General features: G+C 44.3%; 1 protein-coding gene across 1 annotated transcript in view; it reads left to right on the top strand.

Annotated features, from left to right (window-relative positions):
- LOC146178843 (uncharacterized) overlaps positions 1–14,605 on the top strand; it is a 46,410-nt gene extending 31,805 nt beyond the window's left edge. Inside the window, exons 10-11 of the mRNA XM_084580050.1 lie at positions 7,594–7,782; positions 14,378–14,605. Coding sequence (XP_084436176.1) covers positions 7,594–7,782; positions 14,378–14,449 — 261 coding nt within the window. The 3' untranslated portion in view covers positions 14,450–14,605. The remainder of the gene's footprint in view (positions 1–7,593; positions 7,783–14,377) is intronic.
- Positions 14,606–20,122: the final 5,517 nt, after the last annotated feature.

The following is a 20,122-nucleotide window of genomic DNA, read 5'->3' as shown; positions in this document are numbered from 1 at the left end:
ACCTAAATGTACGTAGCATGAACAATAAAGGCGACCAACTTGAGCATTTTGTCTCTCCTTTAAAAGTGAATTTTGATGCTGTTATTCCGACTGAACCTTGGGCTACATCGCATGAAGATTATTTTCGCTTGGTTGATCATAAGCATAACGGCCTTTTTAGGCCAAATCGCTGAGGAGGTGGCCTCGCTGTGTATGTAAAATATTTTTATTCCCATTCTTTCTTTGATGAATTTTCTACTCTAACACCGAATGTTTTACCGTTGCCCTACCACGTTATCATTGCTGGCATATATAGGCCACCTCCGGGCAATAGGGTGCATTTCTTACATTTTCTTGAGAGCTTTCTTTTATATGTCAGTTCGACAAAGCTGCCACTTCCCCTGATGGGCAACATCAACATAGACTTAGTAACTGATTATCTAAACTTGTGAATTGTTTAGTGTAATCTCCTCACATGCTTGTTTCAATAACATAACTATCCCCACTAGGATAACACCTACTACGTCTACACCACCGGATGTCTGTGTTACAAATGAGATATCTCCTGACACTAAATCTGGCGTACTCTCTGTAGATATTAGTGACCATTTACCTGTTTTTTGTTTCATTTCTATTGGACACAAGAAAAAAGCCTATAACAGACCTAAATATTAATTCCGAGATAATAATAATAAATATTTATGCCCATTCAGGTATTTGATTGAAAGCACTAATTGAGATAGTATTTACGAGATAGACGACTTTAATGTGGCATACTCCGCATTTATAACCAAGTTCTTGCAGAGTTATAACGAGGCTTTCCCCATTCATGTTTGGACTCGCAACCCGCAAAAGTATAGGAAACCCTGAATGAACAAAACGCTTTATGACGAAATCCAACGCAAAATAAGATGTACCATAATATTTTGCAAACACGCGATGTTCTCTTCTTCAAAGAATTTAAGAAGTTTAGAAATAGCCTGAATGCTAAAAGGAGGCATGCGAAAAGTGAGTATTATATAAACAAATTTCCCCAGGTATATAGTGATGGAACAAAGTTATGGCGAGCTAATACATAAAAGGAATGTTGTTCAAATAAATGAAATCTCAACCGCCAGTGCTACGCTGTCTGGCTTCGAATTTGTAAATGCGATTAATAATTTCTTTGCTAATGTCGGAAACCAAAGAAACAGTGCGTTGGGGAGTAGTCATGTCTACAGTGATCCTGTCTGCTCTTTACCTAACTTTATTTTACTGAAGCCTATCACCGCACATGAACTCGACAGCTTGATAAAAACATAAAAATAACGTATCTGCAGAGTACGATGGAATAAAACTCATTCTATTAAAACATGTGTCGGCCGCAGGGTGTGATATTTAAGTGTATATCATCAATCTAATGTTACAGAGTGGTTTATTCCCTAATGATCTTAAGGTGGCCCGTATATGCCCAGCATATAAAGTTGAAAAGAAAAATTCAACTATCGACCAATATCTGCTCCTCCGGTAATAAATAAAGTATTTCAAAGACCAATTAACATTAGGCTGGAAGCATTTTTTTTCTACGCACAACGTTATACACCCCTCTCAATATCGATTTATAAAAGGTAAATGTGCAGAACAGTTCAGTTCAGGCGTTCAGTCGTGTCCGACTCTTCGTGACCCTATGGACCATGTCACGCCACGCTTTCCGGTCTCTCACTATCTTCTTAACATCACATAGCTTCATCTGCAATGCCTCGAGAATGCCATCTAACCATCGCGTTCGCTGCCTACCCCTTCTCCGGCGACCCTCAACCTTTCCCAGCATCAAATCTTTCTCCAGCGACTCCTCTCTTCTCATCAGATGACCAAAGTAGCTGAGCTTTAACTTTAGAATTTGACCCTCCAATGACCAGTCAGGGTTTATGGTCGACAATATCGACTGATTTGATCTTCTGGCAGTCCAAGGAACTCTTAAGAGTCTTCGCCAGCACCACAATTCAAACGCGTCAATTCTTCGGCGGTCAGCCTTTTTCCCAGTCCAACTCTCGCATCCATACATCACAACTGGAAAGACCATAGCACGGGTTATACGGATCTTGGTTGGCAGACTAATGTCTCTGCTCTTTACTAGGCGGTCAAGGCTAACCATTGCTCTCTTTCCCAGAAGCAGGCGTCTCCTAATTTCATGGCTGCAGTCTCCTTCAGAGGTAATCTTGGCGCCCAAGAACAGAAAATCTGTCACAGCTTCCACTTCTTGTCCATTGATGCTCCAGGACTTGATAGGGCAAGACGCCATGATCTTCGTCTTTTTAATGTTCAGTTTAAGCCCAAACTTCTCACTCTCTTCTTGTACGCGCATCAGAAGTCTCTTGAGTTCCACTTCACTTTCTGCCATTAAAGTGGTATCATCCGCATATCTAAGGTTGTTGATACGTTTTCCAGCAATCTTCACTCCAGCTGAAGACTCGTCCAGACCGGCTTTCCTCATGATGCACTCTGCATATAGGTTAAATAGGCAGGGCGACAGTATGCAGCCTTGCCTCACCCCTTTCTCAATCGGAAACCAATCAGTAAGACCATGCCCAGTTCTGACTGTGGCCTCTTGCCCTTCATAAAGGTTCCTGAGGAGACAGATGAGGTGAATTGGAACTCCCATCTCTTGGAGAGCTTGCCACAATCTGCTGTGATCTACGCAGTCAAACGCTTTCGCATAATCAATAAAGCAGAAGTAAATGGGTTTCTGGAACTCTCTTGCTTTTTCCATGATCCAGCGAAGGTTGGCAATTTGGTCTCTAGTTCCTCTGCCCTTGCGAAACCCAGCTTGCACGTCCGGAAGCTCCCGATCCACATACTGCTGCAGCCTACCTTGCAGGATTTTTAACATCACCTTGCTAGCATGCGAAATAAGCGCGATCGTGCGGTAATTGGAACAATCTTTGGCACTGCCTTTCTTTGGAATGGGGATGTAAACTGACCTCCTCCAATCCTGTGGCCACTGCAGGGTTGTCCAAATCTTTTGACATAATGTATGCAGTGTGTTAACAGCGTCGTGGTTGAGGTTTTGAAGCAACTCAGCTGGAATACCATCAATTCCGCTAGCGTTGTTCCTAGCAAGGCTGGCTAAGGCCCATTCAACTTCACTCTTCAGGATGCCCGGCTCGAGATCAGTAATCACAACCGTCCTATGTTGGGTTTGTACATCCGGGTCCTTCTTGTACAGTTCTTCTGTGTATTCCTGCCACCTCTTCTTTATCTCTGAGGCTTCAGTGAGGTCCTTGCCTCATTTGTCCTTTATCACGCCCAGCTTAGCACAGAAGCTTCCTTTGATATCTTTGATTGTCTTATACAGAGCTCTTGTGTTCTTTAATTGGCTGTTGTCCTCAACTGCTTGACACTGTATGTTCAGGAAGGCATTCTTATCTCTCCTTGCTATTTTCTGAAAATCCGCATTGAGAACCTTGTATCTTTCTCTTTCCCCCATACCTTTTGCCATCCTCCTTTCCTCAGCTATTTGCAAAGCCTCATCAGATAACCAGTTTGCTTTTTTGCATTTCTTTTGCTTTGGAACTACCTTAGTAGCAACTTCTTGTATTATATCACGAACATCAGTCCACATCTCTTCGGGCTCTTTGTCTTCTAGATCTAATTCTTGAAATCGATTCCTCACTTCCACAGCATATTCTAATGGAATCTGATCCAGATCATACCTGAAAGGCCTTCTAGTTTTCTGCGTTTTCCTCAATCGAAGCTTAATTTTGGCAACAAGAAGCTGATGATCGGTGCCACAATCGGCCCCAGGCCTTGTTTTTACTGCTTGTATAGCGCTTCTCCATCTCTGCCGGCAAATAATATAATCGATCTGATTCCTGTACAGACCGTCCGGTGAAATCCATGTGTACAGGCGCCTCTTGTGCTGTTGAAAATGAGTATTCGCTATGGTCAGGTTGTTTTCCTGACAAAACTCTACTAGCCTCTGCCCAGCTTCATTTGGCTCACCAAGACCGAACTTGCCTGTAATTCCGGATATTTCTTCACTCCCGACCTTAGCATTCCAGTCTCCTATGAGAAAAACGACGTCTGATGATGGGGTGCGGTCTAAAAGGCATTGTAGGTCCGCATAAAATCTCTCAACGTCAGCTTCTTCAGCAGCAGTGGTCGGTGCATAGACTTGGATAACTGTTATGTTGAAAGGGTGACCTTGGATCCGAAGTGAAATCATTCGGTCGTTTTTGGGGTTGTACCCTAGCACTGCTTTGCCCATTCTTCTGTTTACTACGAGAGCGACCCCATTCCTTCCCTTGGATTCGTGCCCACAATAAAAGACATAATGGTCGCCGGAATTAAATTCTCCCTTTCCGGTCCACTTCAGCTCGCGGATACCCAAGATATCAATGTTCAATCTGTTCATTTCTCGCTTGACGACATCCAGTTTACCTTGCGTCATAGATCTTACATTCCATGTTGCTCTGTGATATATCTCCTTGCAACATCGGACTTTCCGGTCGCTTCCCGACACATCCACAACTGAGCGTCCTTTTGGCTTTAGCCCAGCCGCTTCATTCGTCCTGGAGCTACTAGGAATCGCCCTTTGTTCATCCCCAGTAACATGTGGGACGCCTTCCAACCTGGGGGGCTCATCTTCCGGCGCCATATCATTAATGGTATTGTGACTGGCCATAGGGTTTTCTTGGCAGGAAATACTGGAGTGGGTTGCCATTACCTTCTCCAGTGAATCACATTTTGTAGAGTTCTCTGCCGTGACCTGTCTATCTTGGGTGGCCCTACACAGCAGAGCTCACGACTTCATCGAGTTTCGCAAGCCCCTCCGCCACGACAAGGCAGTGATCCATGAAGGGGAAATGTGCAGAACAAGCATTATTAACCATAAAAATAGAATCATTGAAAATATTTAGCAGAGCAGATACACTCTTGGGCTGTTCTTAGACTTTCGCAAAGTGATTAGTTGCGTTCAGCATGGTATTCTCTTGCGAAAGCTGTCTGACTATGGCTTAAGAAGCATAGCTTCTAAATTGCTGAAGATTTATTTAATACTTCGCAGTACCTGGTAGTGAATGGTATCTGTTCTGAAAAACACATAATTAAGCAGCGTGTCCCTCAGGGATCTATCTATATTAGGATCACTCATGTTCATAATATACATTAATAACATCTCTCGGATATTTGAATCATCTGACATAGTCATGTATGCAGACAACACTAATGCATTCTTTACAGCCCGTTCTCTGCATATCTAGCTACAGGCTCATAGACTTAGCCTAAATCTTTCTAAAACGAATTATATTATATTTCGACCAATAAATACTGTCGATCGTTATCTCTTAAATGTAAGATATGAACACACACACACACACCATAAACAAATCAATAACCATAAATCCTGGGTGTTTGGTTTAATGAAAATATTTCATGGAACACTCGTGTTTCCAAACTGGTTCATGACATCAGCAAAGTTGCCGGTTGCCTGTACAAGATCGCTAGTTTAGTACCGGTTTGTGTCAAGCGTTTAGTATACCATGCGTCGTTTTATTTGCGACTCACATATTGCATCCTCATTTGGGGTACGACGACCGACCGAAACCTTAAAGGATTAATAGTCGTTCAAAACAGGGTTCCAAGATCGATTGAAGGGTATTATGGTCGACAACAACATTTGCCTACTGCCCCGTTATTCCTCAAGCATGATATGCTAAAAGCCAATACGATTTATTTTTTCCACTTGTTCCAACACATCCATCGGCACATGCTACATGCATCAATACCAGATCATAGCCCAGCGAAATACGAACTTCGAACCCACAAGAAACTTACCCTTAAAGTTCGAACAAACTACGGCAAACAAACACTAACCTACCAAGTTCCCAAAATGATTTTTTTTAACGAATGGCGCGAGTGCAAAGTCTTGAAGAATATACTCAAGGAAGGGGAACCATAGGGCTGAATAATTCACAGTGACGCAGAGAACTTTCGTTTCTTGGGGCTCGTGGATAACGCTGATTCGTTAGCATGCTAAAGGTTAGGAGACGGTATATGTCACCATGTCGATAGAGACAATCTATCCTCTTGAATCAACAAGTTAGTTGAGATTTCAGTGAAGATGAGGACTATAAATTGTGTTCCATTAAACTCTGTAATATGAACGCTACTTCACAAACACTTTCGGCACAAGAAGTTAGAAGATCGTAACTCGCTCCGAATGTGCTGACGACTGCGCGCTACATTTGTAACCTCTGATTAAGGACACAATGGGGAGACAGTCTGGGAACTAGTACAGAGCTTTGCTAATTTTAAGCTTTAATCATTGAAGAGAATACATCATATGTTCTCGGCGAGGCTTTCTGGTCGGCCGTGGCTTTTAGTGCCGTTTTTTTACCTGATTACACTCCCTGTCGCACTCATTTCAATGCATTATATGTTTTGTCACTAAACATTAACTACTGCATACCATTCCATCATTCCATACGTGAAATAATCACACTGGTAGAAAAAGCTTATCTAATTACCTCATTTGAGGCGAAGTTACCGACATCTATTGGGCAAAGCATGGCACAAAAAAGGGAAAGGCCGAAAAAGCGGTAGTAGCCGAATTTTCATTTTGTGACAAGTGTTTAAGCGAGAATATTTGGAGGAAATTTGCCTGGCTAGGTACTGAAACAAAAGTTTTAGAAAGCCCTAACGCCAACCAAGAACATTCATTATAACTCATCGTTTCGGGACCAGCTCGGCTTTTTCCTCAGTGTAAGTTCGCGAGAAACTACAAACACCAACCAAAACCGTAATCTCTAGTTTTCGCATTGATGTGCATATATTTCTGACAGGACCTTCATAGTATTTTATTTAGATTGAAGATTTAGGAGCACTTGTATTTCGTTTATGGGAATGAAAATAAATGCCAATAAACGATAAGCACGAACTAAAACTAACTAATATTAGCACGAACTAATATTAGCCGCTAATCAGATTTACTACTTTCGTATTCTGCAGTACATTCACCATAATAGGCTGTATACTACTCTACCTGATAGATCTACAGTAACGTATGACCTGCGAACACGAAAAAAACTTGTACCTATTACTCGAATCAACTATGAAAAACAGAAATTAACTTTTTATGTGCCATCCCCAATCAACAACACACCAAGTGTGGAATTTTCATTGGCACCTAGGTTATTTAAAAAGAACGCAAAACATTATTTAAATGAATATCCCCTATAATTGCAATGGTGGTAGTAACTATTTTTCTCATATGTAATCTTTTTTGTGTAAATATTTTTTGCTTTTAGTGTAAATATTTATGTTATTGACAGCGTGATCTGTTGATTTGTATATCCAATGAATACTGCATGTATTCATATCTTTTACATATCGTATGTAAGTGTTGCATAATGTTTTTTTATATATATACACTAGAGGTGTGTGCTATTATCTGTTTTGGGAGCCAAGGCCCAGTCAGGCTTGCCGCCTTTTGCCTTGGCTTCCCCTTTCTTGTAAAAGAAAGAAAGAAACTTTAAACTCCAAACTCCAACTCCAAAAAACACTGACACCTGGACTGCTGCTGCTTTCGCGAGGGCTACTTCAGAGGGTATCTTTTGCGGGCTTTTGTCTCGCAAGTACCCCGAGCTCCGGGACGGTCCCAATATCCCCGAGCTTCCCGGCATGAACGCTTTGGAGCTGTTCTTCGTCAACTACGCGGTGGCCCACTGTGAGCACGCACCGCGGTCGGCGGACGCACTAGCTTCCGGCGGCACAGCGGTGCTGTCTCCGGCGGCGAAGCTGAACGTGGCTCTCATGAACTCCCGGGTAAGAAGTCGCCTGTTCAATGCTTATTGGGCTTTCCCCAAATAGATAAAATCTGGGAGACAAAGCTTTCGTCGTTTTGCATGATATTCACTTGCCATGGTGCCGAGTCGCACATAAAACAAATTTCCCATTACACGTTAGAAATGATAAACCTGGGGTCACTGAAAAACCACATCGTCAATGGTTAATTTGATCCAAATTCCGAAACAGAGAGTATTGAAAAATGTCGCTGATAAAGACCTAATTCCTGCAGAAGGTGTCAGAAATGCGGAAATTAAAATAGCACTGGCTGAAATTAACATGTGCTGAAATTTGTCTGAGACTATAAAACAGGGGTGACGCGAAAGCCCCATTGTAAACTGTTCATTTTCGTCGAAATGCGGAAGAGTGAACACAGAAAATATCGTTGGTAAGGTCATAATTACTGCATATTACGTCAAAAGTTTGAAATTAAAAATTATACTCACTAATATTTTGTGTGCTTGGATATAGACAAAATCACATATTTCACTGGGATTGTTTTATGCTTTCAATTTCGAGAGGCTTAGTTTCTAGCAGCTCAGACAAGCTGAAACTACTTCAGTTTGTTTTTTACTGTAGCATAAGCAATAGGCAAGAATTAAAGCTTACCTCGGCAGTAGTGATAAACGCGAACTACCCAATCTCTACACATTTATATTTTTTGTTCAACAACGTCCCTCATACCGTCTTGTAGACAGCTTTGAAAATCCTATTTTCTTGCACTCAGTCATCCATATCTTCAATGGCATTGTCCTTAAACGCTTCAAATCGCCATTAAAAGGCCTCAGCTTCTTTTAACAGTTCTTGTTTCGACAGGGAATTTATTTAACGGGACGTTGAAATTTTTTTTAAAGGTTGCTCTAAAACCCCACTTCTGCATTTTCTCGATCCTTTGTTGTTCGTATATATGCGTCGCTGTGACATTTAAGGGCGGAGTACAAACACGTGCGGCAACACACTCTAGCCGCTGACCTGCGCTGCGGCCCGCGCCTTGCACATCGCATAATAGCGACGTGGAGCCTGTCAAGCCGTGTCTATATCATCAGAAGGTTATACTCAAGAAGCAGTGGTAGCGCCACAATGAGGAGTAAATCAACCACCACAATGTGCAATTGTTAGAGCGCTAAGCACTGCTGCTAGCATTCTTCGAGGTTAGGTGATTCCGCGAATCGTAAAGAAACGGCGGTCACCATGGCGAGGGCATGAACCCATCGCCATACCACGTGACTAAACTACAGTTAAATAGCAACAATGGATGCATAGCGGTGGTCCTCGAGCATACACATTCGCTCCGCTATATATAGACCTTTTCACGACCCTTGGAGAAACTGGCTTGACTGGGCTGAGAACTAGGTGTGGAGGGAGAATCCGCAGCTTTTTCCTGTGTTATGAGCACAGCCCAGTCTCCAATATGGCAGCGCCCTTTGGCCAATTTTGAAAAGGGCCGTCTTGAAGGCATCGAGGCTCGACCTCTAGTGCCACCATTTGTGCACAGTTTGTGGGCCACTCCTAGGCACAGAATGTTCGGGGTGGTGTCAAACTCTGGGTCACGGAGCTCAAACCCGCTACATGCGCCGGACCTTTTTCTACGCGAGGGGATTCGCACCAGAGCCCCTTCATCTCCCAGGCAAATCCCTCCGAAGCTCTTCAAACGGCCATTGCGGCCGAACCGTATGCTGCAGGACGCTCCAGACGGTGTCAAACGATTCGCCGTTTTGAGGTGTACACACTGGTATCTCAACTTGGCCCGCAGCATCAATTTTTATATAACGAAGATAAGGCATATCGCTAAGATGGATATACACCAATGTGATCCGGATAAATACTAAGTTTTTGTGTAAAATTAGGGTGAAGCATTCAATAGATAATTTGTTACAGCGTTGCTAAATCGGTTTATGTAGCAAAATAAAAAGTTCATTTCAATAGCTAACGCTCGATTATCAATCTTTGCCTCAGCGTCGGCTAATTTGTTTATTACTAGTATGGGACTGTGATGTTTATCCTCTATCACTGCGCCCTTCCTTTACATGGCAGCCACAAGGCCGCTAAAGCGATACTTCAAGTGATCATTCAAAATTACTGTGCTGAATCTTTTTTTATTACTCGATAGAGTACTTCACTTGCCAAGCCAGAAAGCGGCCAAAGTCGTTATACCCTAGTTAAAGAGCGAACTTTCGACGACGAGTAAAAGGTTTCAAAGAAAATGTATGGCGCTTACATACGACTGTCACCAGAACTCAGACCTCATGTTCCGTTGCCAAGGCAGATGACACCCCCGCGTAATAGTGCGAATTGAGATTCTGGTTGGATTTCTCAATGCGAAAACTCGCCACAGAGCTGCAAACCGTTCTCCCAATTTTTTTCAAACTTCTCTACGAAAAATAGCAATGCATCTTGTCGCTGGCAAAAGACGGTGCTAATTTCTAGCCCCCAGATTTTATAATTGGCTTAAGTAGAGGCTGTCATATCTTAATGTGCCAAGACCAGTGAGGATGACCCTTGTCAGGAGTTGACAAAAGGCTTGCTCTTGGAAGGTTCCCGAGGTAAAAAGGAAATCATTTCTAACATTGTCTAAGAGGCCCTCAGCAACATCAGCGATGGTTTGAACAAGTCGACGAGTCTTCGAGAAAAAGCCCCATAAACTGTGGATATTGTTGATTGAGCAGTGAAGTGAGAGGTGCTGTACTGCATTTATCTTTTCCGGATTAGGGCGAAAACAGCTAGCGTCGAAGACATATCTTAGTATATTGAGCTGATGACGTGAGAAACGGCATATTCGAGAGTTGAGACACAGGTAGGCATGACAGGACAAAGAAATAATTTTAGAATGCTGTACAATGTGACATGAAAACGTATGTAAAGAGACAGCCACGTCGTCAAAACAGCGTATGCATGCGTAGCATTTAAAACGAAATAGGGAGTTCATTAGGCACTTGAATGTAGCTACCCCTACGAAAGCAATATAGTAAAGTGGCTTTTGAGCATTTCGTCCTTCGGTCATCCATGGCATTTATGGTGAACTCCAAAATGATTTTGAAATCTTTTGCTGAGGCGTAACGTTGCACTGTCCCATATCATCGCCAGAGTCCAAGGATACACTGTGTCTGCCGCTTCTGAACTTCGGCTAGTGTACTTGAATTATTCAGTCCGGTATTTGCGTGGCCATGATCTGACCTCGTAGAAGTTAAGCCGTTGAACTTGACCCTGATCATACTACAGCTAATACAGTCCTTGATCAAGCTCCCAATCCTCTACACCAGTTAAGTTTATGCCTGTCTGCTTATGTAATGTCCTACACCTACGGAATTGGGTCTTCTAAAAGGAGGTTTCACGCCTTTGAGCTTTCCTACAGAAATCTCAGCTGGACTCGAGAAGGGGAGATCAGTCGTGGTTACTATCTACCTAACTTAAATATAATCGATAATTACTATTTAATTGTCGTTACAGTGGAGCGATTGCCAGCAGAACCCGCAAGGCTAACCGCACCTGCTGCCAGGAATTCCTGGACCTCAAAGAGCAGCAATAAGTGGAGTTATATAGTCACCATCAGGGATAGACAGGATGGACGCAGGGCAACGACAAATTCTGCTAGGGGTCACAGACAAACGTGATCGGGAGGATACGATCGAGACAAAGAAGCCAGGGATTCGGGGTTCAACATCGAGGTACAGAACGGCTTGCGAGCAGTCAATCAGAGCTGTATTCTGACACTAGCTCTAGACTGAGAATTTCATAGGCAGAGAGGTTCAACATAGTGTTTCGCATAGAAAGCTCATGGTCGGAAACACTATCGCGAGCAGTGCATATTCCGCCAGGAGCAGTCGTGCCACCATTCATGATGCGCAAACGAGACTGGGCGGATGTAGGACTTTGCTCAGGGGACAGTGAAGGAATGCGCTGATTACGGGGACCTATGCTCTATTTTTAATGAGCGCATGCACGGAAACACCATTAAGAGAAATGTTTAGTTGGTTCAGTCAAGAGGTCTCTGGAGGGTTAGAGGGCCGGGTTGTGGATGTAGCATCACCTCTGAAACCTGCATCGGCTAGTTTTTCAAATCAGAACGAAACTGTAAGGATGGAGGTTGCTCAAGTAGGCGGATCGATCCTCAGCGAGTGATCCACTAGGGAACCGATTCTATCGCGACTTCACTGGTGCAACATCGTATTGCCGGCTGCAGTTAACTCTGAGATACGATTTCTGATTAAAAGGTCAGCAACCTTTGCTGCCTTTACAGGTTATTTTCTCGTATCACTCGTGAGCACCTACAGCCTTTGAGGAGCAGTTGTCGTTGTGGCTGTTGGAAGAAGGAAAATAAAATGCACGGGCCTGCTCCTGGCTCTGTAGCTGAGCCACCTCCGCTGCCTCGTGCAGACAGAAGAGAAATAGAGAAGAAAGAAAAGCAAGAGGGAAAGAAAGACGCGCGCCGCAACAGCCGTCGTCCACCACGGGCGGTGGCGGGTGCAATGACGGCCTACAACAGATAAAATTTCGGTGCCAGGCTAGCCCCCACCGCAAGCGGCGGTGACCCACCTGTACCAGCCCCATCAGGGGAATAAAGATCCACAGAGGGCGAGCGTATGGGGGGCTAGAAATACGTGGCATGTCCTACTCAGTGGTTTGCCGTTTCGGGGTGAAGATGTTGCAATGTTGGATATTGGATGCCAGCGGCGATGGCTTCGTCTGTGTTCTTACATAAGCAAGTATTCTGGAGTTAATGCTTGAGAGTATAAGAAATATGACATACGCACCTCCAAAGAAAATAATGTTTTAGGGCAGCGTTTATAGTTTTCATAAAGGCAGTAGCAGAAAAAACAATTTGGGAGGGACAGACTTCAAAGCTCCGTTTTTAAGTGTATGACGCGATGTAATTGATGGCTCACGTCTGCGGCTTCTTTTGAGGATTGTAATTCGTCTGTCTACTTTGCTATGCGCTTAATCCATAATTTAAGTTGTGCCTGTATTATCTGTCATTTATATTTATCATGCAGTTATATCCAGCGAGCTATGTGAAAAGCTGCCAAATGGTATCTAAAAAACCCCGCTCTACACAAGCAGTACTGAAGTGCCCGCGTGGCAGGAGAGTTGCGCTTTATATCACCCAATGGTCCTGGAAGGTTCGGTTAGTTTATCATGCACCCATCTCAGATGAGATGTACGAGTTGGCAGTACCTGCTAATTCAACTATGTCGGGCGGTCTCTTGACATCAGGCAAAGAAGGGGCTAATCAGTTGCCGGCCGTATAACGGCCCTCTACAACCACCTGCCAGAGCGATGACCGTTATGTTTAGCTAACAATGCCCACACCGGATTCTCTGGAGAACGGTCCTTTGAAGCAATCGTGTTCAATAGCCAGCGACACTTGTCACCACGTAGCATTTTATGAAGATCCACATGAAATTCCATGAAAAGCTGTTCTAGAACAGCTTTTTTCGCCTGAGGGCCTTCAACCTTGAGTTGAAAATAAATTGAATTGAATTGAATTGAATTGAAATTCCGCGCCAGTGCTGTTTTTGCCATCAAATATCCTACATTTTACCTCACTGTCCTTAGCAGATGGCTATCTGTTTACAGGACAGCATTAAATCTCAATTCTGCAAAAAATTCGCTGTGGTCCGTACTGTTAGAGGGAAATCGCGAACACGGCTCTGACAGGTGGCACTCAGCACATGTCATAGCTGGGCACTGATTCTTCAAAATGACCTAAGGGGACCACATGATATCGCAGTCAGGCGGATCTGCCAACATAGGTTGCTCGTTTGAGGTTCGAACGGGGGATAGGAATAAACCTTCCAGGGCTCTTGTATTTCGTTTCAGTCAGATACCCGTAGGCCATGCTGGCACGCTGTTACGTCTTGGATAAAACGACGATTATATCTCTATCGAGTGGTGGCTTACGACGGGTAGATAGATAACACGGTAGATTTGGGCTGTATGCTCATATAATGTTTAGACATTAGAAGCGAAAATTTACTCAAGGGGACATAAGGGAGCGCATAATACATGGACACAAATGGGGAACTGCAAGATGAGCAGTAGACGGAAGCCAGACATCATAGCTTCATACGATTACTGCAGGTGCTTACGTGTCCCCATACTATTTGCATAGATTAGTTGGGATAAATGTAATCGAAGGTAGCATATAAAGCTCCATCTTGAAAACATAGTATTTTGTAAAGATCAATGTAAAAAATTAAAGCCTATGTGAAACTAGGGAAAGCCAACTTCATCAAATTGTCTGATTTCGGGCAATAAATTATTCATCTAAGTAGTACTGCATGAATGCTTCCACTGTTCAGAAGTAATGACTTGGCCCTAATTGGGGGTCGCAAGATGGAGATGAAGAATGTAGAAGAGCTATGAAAGTTGCCAAAGCGTGCTGAATATGTCAATGATATTTTGCTAGCGTTCGGCTGAAACATCATTGCACATCAGAGATTATCGTTGCCAGCAAAGGAAAATAAAATGGTCTTTTGGCTTGAAGGTTTCCTCAGGGCGAATTGGCATTGAACCTCTACGGCTTAATATATTCTGTGTGTTTACAGATATTCTGTCACTCGCCTTCAATACGCAGGCTTTCTCTTCTGTATTCCACTGCAAGGATGATGACGTCATGAACTCTCACAACAAATGTGAAATCTGGTAAAGGGCTCCCGACCTAGGACTGCTCAGGCATCAAGACGTACGCAACTGTTCACTTCCTACCTTCCCAACGAGGTGTACTTCATGGACATTGCGCTGCCATTTCCTCTGTTTGTGTTTGTGAACTTTTTGTCTTTTTGTTATCTTTTCGGTGCATAAAGCTGGCTTGTTACCATCGTACTCCTTTCCCTTCACATAACCTTCGCCCACACTTTCACCACAGTTTCGGCAGTAACCGTTCCTTTGACGCACATCTGGCGTCACCAATAATGTTAAATTTGCAGTCTAAAATTCCTACTTGAGTGAGCGTGGTTGTAATATGACGTCGCTCGCTAAACTATTTTTTTTTAAACTGTTTATAGCTGCCCTGCTCACAGCCAAGTACAGCCTTTGTTAAATGTGTAGAGACTAGATGGTTTGCTTCTCAGCCGTGTAGTAACTCTGATTTAGCATTAGTGGGAATCATTCCCATCTGAGAGCAACAAAAAAAATCTTATGAACAGTTTCGAAGCACTGCAAATACAATACAAATCGCACGAAGTAGCTCAGAAACATACCCCCAGGGCACTTCACGTTTGGCAAAGGCTGTTCATTTATTTAAATTTGTGGTAAAAGCGCATGAAACTAACGAAAAACAAAACTGTCCTGCAGAGTTAAAAGTCAAATATGTGATGCCCATTAGAGCAACGCTACTCGACGCACCAAACCGAACACCGTTCAGTGTCTACGAATGACCTTAGTTTTTTATTTAATTATTTGCATGCATGAGATGCCCACAAACAGCATTTCAGTCTGGACTGTGGTGCACCATTGTACAATAAATTATTTATGACAGTGAAAGCATGCATGATGTATTTGTGATACATGTTTGGTTGGGTGGAGGAAAGAAACCAACAGTCGACGAGGCCAAGGAAAGCGTTGGAGATGGTACTTTATGTCTTTTTTTTTTCTTTTTTTCTTTTTTTTTGTAATGTTTACTTGGATGATCACAGAAATTAGTAATGTAATCTGTTTAGGGGAAAGATAATTAGACACAAAGTAGAAGAAAAAACAACGTGCCGATGGTGGGATCCGAACCCAAGACCTCCGAATAACGCGTCCGGTGCTCTTCCAACTGAGCTACATCGGCCGCTGTCCCCCCTACTACTTTCTTGGGTATTTATGTTGTCTGTATACGAACCTTGATAGTGTTCACCAGCGCCACCCTCAGCCATAGCGGCGGACGTGGGACGTCCTTTGTTACCGCCAGCGTCACGTAGAACGTGATCAAGAGCGAGGGCGAAAGCTGTGCTAGAACCCTCTTACGTTACCTATGGCTTCAAGATTGCCAGAACCGAGACCCCCGTAAGCTACAAGCAGATCAATCAAGGGGAAATGAGGGTGCTCGTTATAATACATGGGGTTATGTGGGTTAACGTCCCAAAGCGACTCAGGCTACGAGAGATACCGTAGTTGAGGGCTCCGTAACTTTTGACTAACTTGGTTTTGGTAATACAGAGTCATAGGCACAGGCGTAGAAAAGCACGCATATTAAAAGTATGAAAAATAAAATGTGTTCAGCTATATTCTTGAAGAAAAATATTAAGCATTAGTTCCATGCGCAACGATGGAAAGACACATCTGGGGTCATCCACATGAAACACCTGCTGGCTTGTTGCACTCCGCCAGGGCACTGTCACCTTGAGAGCTGAAATTAACTCAGGGCAATTTATTGACGCTTTCAAGCGTTTTTGCAAGAATATGCCGTTCCGAGGGTGTCGCCTTTTTGAAATTGTAACAAAGTTTGTTTCAAACAGTAGTCGTTCGCAGTCGAAGCAGTATCGCCTACAATACGGCTGGCATAAGGATAGGGGAAACTTGCTTTGTAGATTGCGCGCTGTACAGATATCAACAAATTCCATACAACGCTTGAGAATTCCAGCTTTGGCAGAACGGTCGACCTGTATGGCACCAAACACACTGTTTAGTTTTCAAAGCTTTTGTTAATCATGTGACTGCACCCAAAACCAGGCTAGCGGAGCGTATTAGATAATGAATGTGTGCCTCACTCTCTGGAGACACTCTCAAGTCGCGAGCAATAATAACAGCCAGTAATTGATTGTTGTTAACACAATAAGCAAACAAAATTGGTTGTTTTTTTAATAAATAAAGCCCTGAAAATGGCCCTAGTATTGAATAAATTCAATATTAAGGAATATTGCAGGTAAAAACTATATACCGAGATATCTTTTTACAGCTGTTCACAGCCAAACACCGAGTTTACGCTACAAAAGTCTTCAGATATTCCGCTAATTGTAGAATATTAGAATAACTGAGGTGCTCTCCAGGCCAAGGGTTAATCACTTTTTTCAGGACAGTCGCTACCCGTGCACTTAAAATAGAGTAATCGGCGTCTGTGTCCACTAACGCATTGACTCTGCAACCGTCAATTACCACAGGAATGTTCCAAGAACCACGGTAATTTATTTCGGCTGCGGGCGTCGTCGTTTCGTGGTCGGATCATAGCTGCGGCAACGGGAGGTCTTCAGCACAGCGCCTCCCAGCGACCTCGCCCCCGAAGGTTGCTGGGTTCATTTTTCCCGGCGAGGAATAGGGAATCGACCTTGTGCCTCTGGCGAGAGGTTGTTAGAGGTCGGGGAAGAGCACCTAGGTGACGATGAGAGCGACTGTCTCTGCGGACGGGCAGGAGTACGTTGGTCCGCAAGGAAGTTCTCGATTTCCGGAGGGCGCTGACCGACACGGGCCACGGACAGTCCACGCGGAAGCCCTGCAGGCTGGGGCGTTGGTAAAAACAATCCCAATAAAGATGGCCGGGCTTCCCGCAGTAAAAGCAGAGTGGCCGCCGGTTAGGGGTGCGCCATATCTCAGCCCTCCGAAAATGCGTTCGTTGATGATCATAATACTGCACTGGCTGCACTGACGGGAGCGAGGCTAGAGGCACGGCATGAATGGGTGGCGGCGAAACGGGAGCAGGGGGCGGTGAAGTGGGAGCAGGACGCCGTGTAACGTCGGCGTACGTGGGACGGTGGTAGGCACCAGACAAATGTGGCGTGTCGATCGCAGGAGTAGGGCCCTGGAACGCCTGTTGCACCTCCTCGCGTACAAGAGGCGAGATGGAGCTGAGCGCAGGCTTCGATGAGGTGCACACTTTCTGCAGCTCTTCATGCACAATCGCACGCATCAGTTCACGCAGTTCATCGGGGTGGTGTGCGACAGAAGTAAATCATGTTGTGATGGCAGTAGCACGCACGGGTCGGTCGTAGGTGGCGGAACGCTGTTGAACCATTTATATCGTTGTGGCCTCGGTGAGGAAGGCAGCCACGGTTGGTGGGTTGCGCACGAATTTCACGCCAGTTCCTTGCTATTCCCTTTTTCGACTCTACTTCCGGTTAAGTGACGCCACATCCTCTACGTCACATTAGTTCACTTTTTGTTGATTCATTTTAGTCTTTGGTACTTTCAAATTGCTCACCAATCCCTTCCTATGCCCTTTTTCGGCACTACTTCCGGTTTCGTGACGTCACATCCTTGACGTCGCCCTAATTGACCTAGAGTGTCCCATCTCTCACAACAGCCCAGGAGCTAAAAAAATATAGATAGAGACGCCTGGGAGACCCTGCTGCGAAGCGAGGACCCCGCTCAGAAGCAGCAAACCATCCGCCTGGCGGCTGAGGCCGTGAAGCAACAATGCATATTCACCAGACCTTAATTCGCGAGGCTCCTGAGTAAGGCTCCATCAGGCCTGCGTGCCGGGGAGTCCGAAATGGAGCTTCTTCTCGGTGGAAATAAAGGTTTTCAACAACAACAACCCTAATTGACGGCCTTAACTACTTTAGTCTGGTACTTTCAAACTGCGTGCCAATTCATTCCTATGCCCTTTTTCGGCTCGAGTCCAGGTTGCGTGACGTCACATTTTTGACGTCACCCTAATTGACTGATTGAACTATTTTAGTATTTGATACATTCAAATGTGATGCCAAGCCATTCGCTTATGAGACCTATTTCGCCTTCATTTTCACCTTTTTCATTTTTTGCGTCTAATTATTACTTAAATAACCTATTGCCTTAATTATTTTTTCGCACATTAGGCCAGCCTCTATCGACTGACACCACTGATTAACGTCTACCTCTTCTCAATTATTCGCAACTGCTGCGGACAAGATTTTGCGGACGCGGTCTGCGGACAGAAATCTGTGAACATAGCGAAGTAACGCTTTCGCGTTAATAAATAAAATATGCCTAGCGCTGACTAGCACGCCAGGCCTCGGCGAACACGACGCGTTTGACACCAATGCCGACGACGAAGCGCCGGATCCGCTGGCTGGGTTTACGTTGGCAATTACTTCACATTGGTCACTCGTGCGAGCAAATGAATCGCGTATTAGGTCATGCGGCAAAACAAAGGTGAAATGGAACGAAGCAGTACGAATACGGCACCTTGATGGATACAAAACATGCGCGCCCGTCCGGCTCAACTTCAGCTTTCGCCAGGACAGTCCAAAATGGCGGCATAACATGTTCCGACGCTAGACGTCGCCCGTATCGGGCAATGACGTTACTGAAATGACGATGAAAAAGTCTATACATCAACCAAGAACTGGGCATGCTTTTCGCGGAGTACTCGGGCATAACCAATGCGGAACTGGACGAACCCTTTGATAAAGCAGAGGTAAGAGCGGTTTTGACGAAGCTAAAAAGGCGTTCAGCCCCGGGTCAAGATGGAATAACCAGTGCCAAACTTAAGAATCTAGAAGACGATTCGATCACGTATGACTGAAATAATGAACACGATTTGGAAAACGGGGAAAATACCAAAGGAATGGAAGCAGTCCAACCTAGTTCTTATTCCCAAACCAAGCAAACCTCCGGACCTGAATATTATGAGACGTATCACCCTCACTTCCTGTTTGGGGAAGCTGATGGAGAAGGCAGTGCCGAAAAGAGTATAAATACATGAAAAGCGAAGGGCTCTGGTCAGCCGAAATGGTTGCGTACAGACCCGGCCTCAGCACACAGGATGTCGTGCTTCAGTTGAAACACAGCGTCCATGATAAGGGAGAACCGGCCGGCCCAAGAGTTATTCTCGAGCTGGCAACATGAAGGCTTTTGACAATGTAAAACACTGGGCAGTACCCGATGGTCTGAACGATTCCAACGTAGGAGTGAAATAATTTAAGTGCGTTAAAAGCTTTCTTTTGGACAGACAGACTACAATCAAATTCCTAGATCTCAAGACCAAATCTTTGGCGATAGGGGATAGAAGAACGCCAGAAGGATCTGTTCTCTTCTCCCAGGTTATTCAATTTCACACTGAGGAAACTCTCCCCTCTCTTAAGATGAACAGAGGGGATTCAACATAGCATATACGCTGACGATATCACTTTTTGAACGAGTAGGGGCTCAAATTCCGATATCTCGCGGAGACTTCAAATAATAACGAAGACGGGAGAACACGTTATGGCCAGAGGACTGTCCTGCTCTCCGCATAAGTCTGAAATTTCTATACTCTCACTGATGGGACCAAAGAGGAAAGACGCATTCTAAAACTCTACACGCCGGTGGAGGTGCTGGTGGTGGGCAATAGAGTATCTAGGATGCCAGTAAACAAAGTTCTGCTTCTTCAAGATACTTGAAAAAACAATATAGCCATAAACAAGGCAGTCAATTATGTGTCTCA

This window comes from Amblyomma maculatum, chromosome 9, assembly GCF_055883805.1.
Source record: "Amblyomma maculatum isolate TAMU_Amacu chromosome 9, ASM5588380v1, whole genome shotgun sequence".
NCBI classification, from domain to species: domain Eukaryota; kingdom Metazoa; phylum Arthropoda; class Arachnida; order Ixodida; family Ixodidae; genus Amblyomma; species Amblyomma maculatum.
Note: the sequence above shows the minus strand (reverse complement) of the source record. Positions and strands in the feature narration are given on the sequence as shown.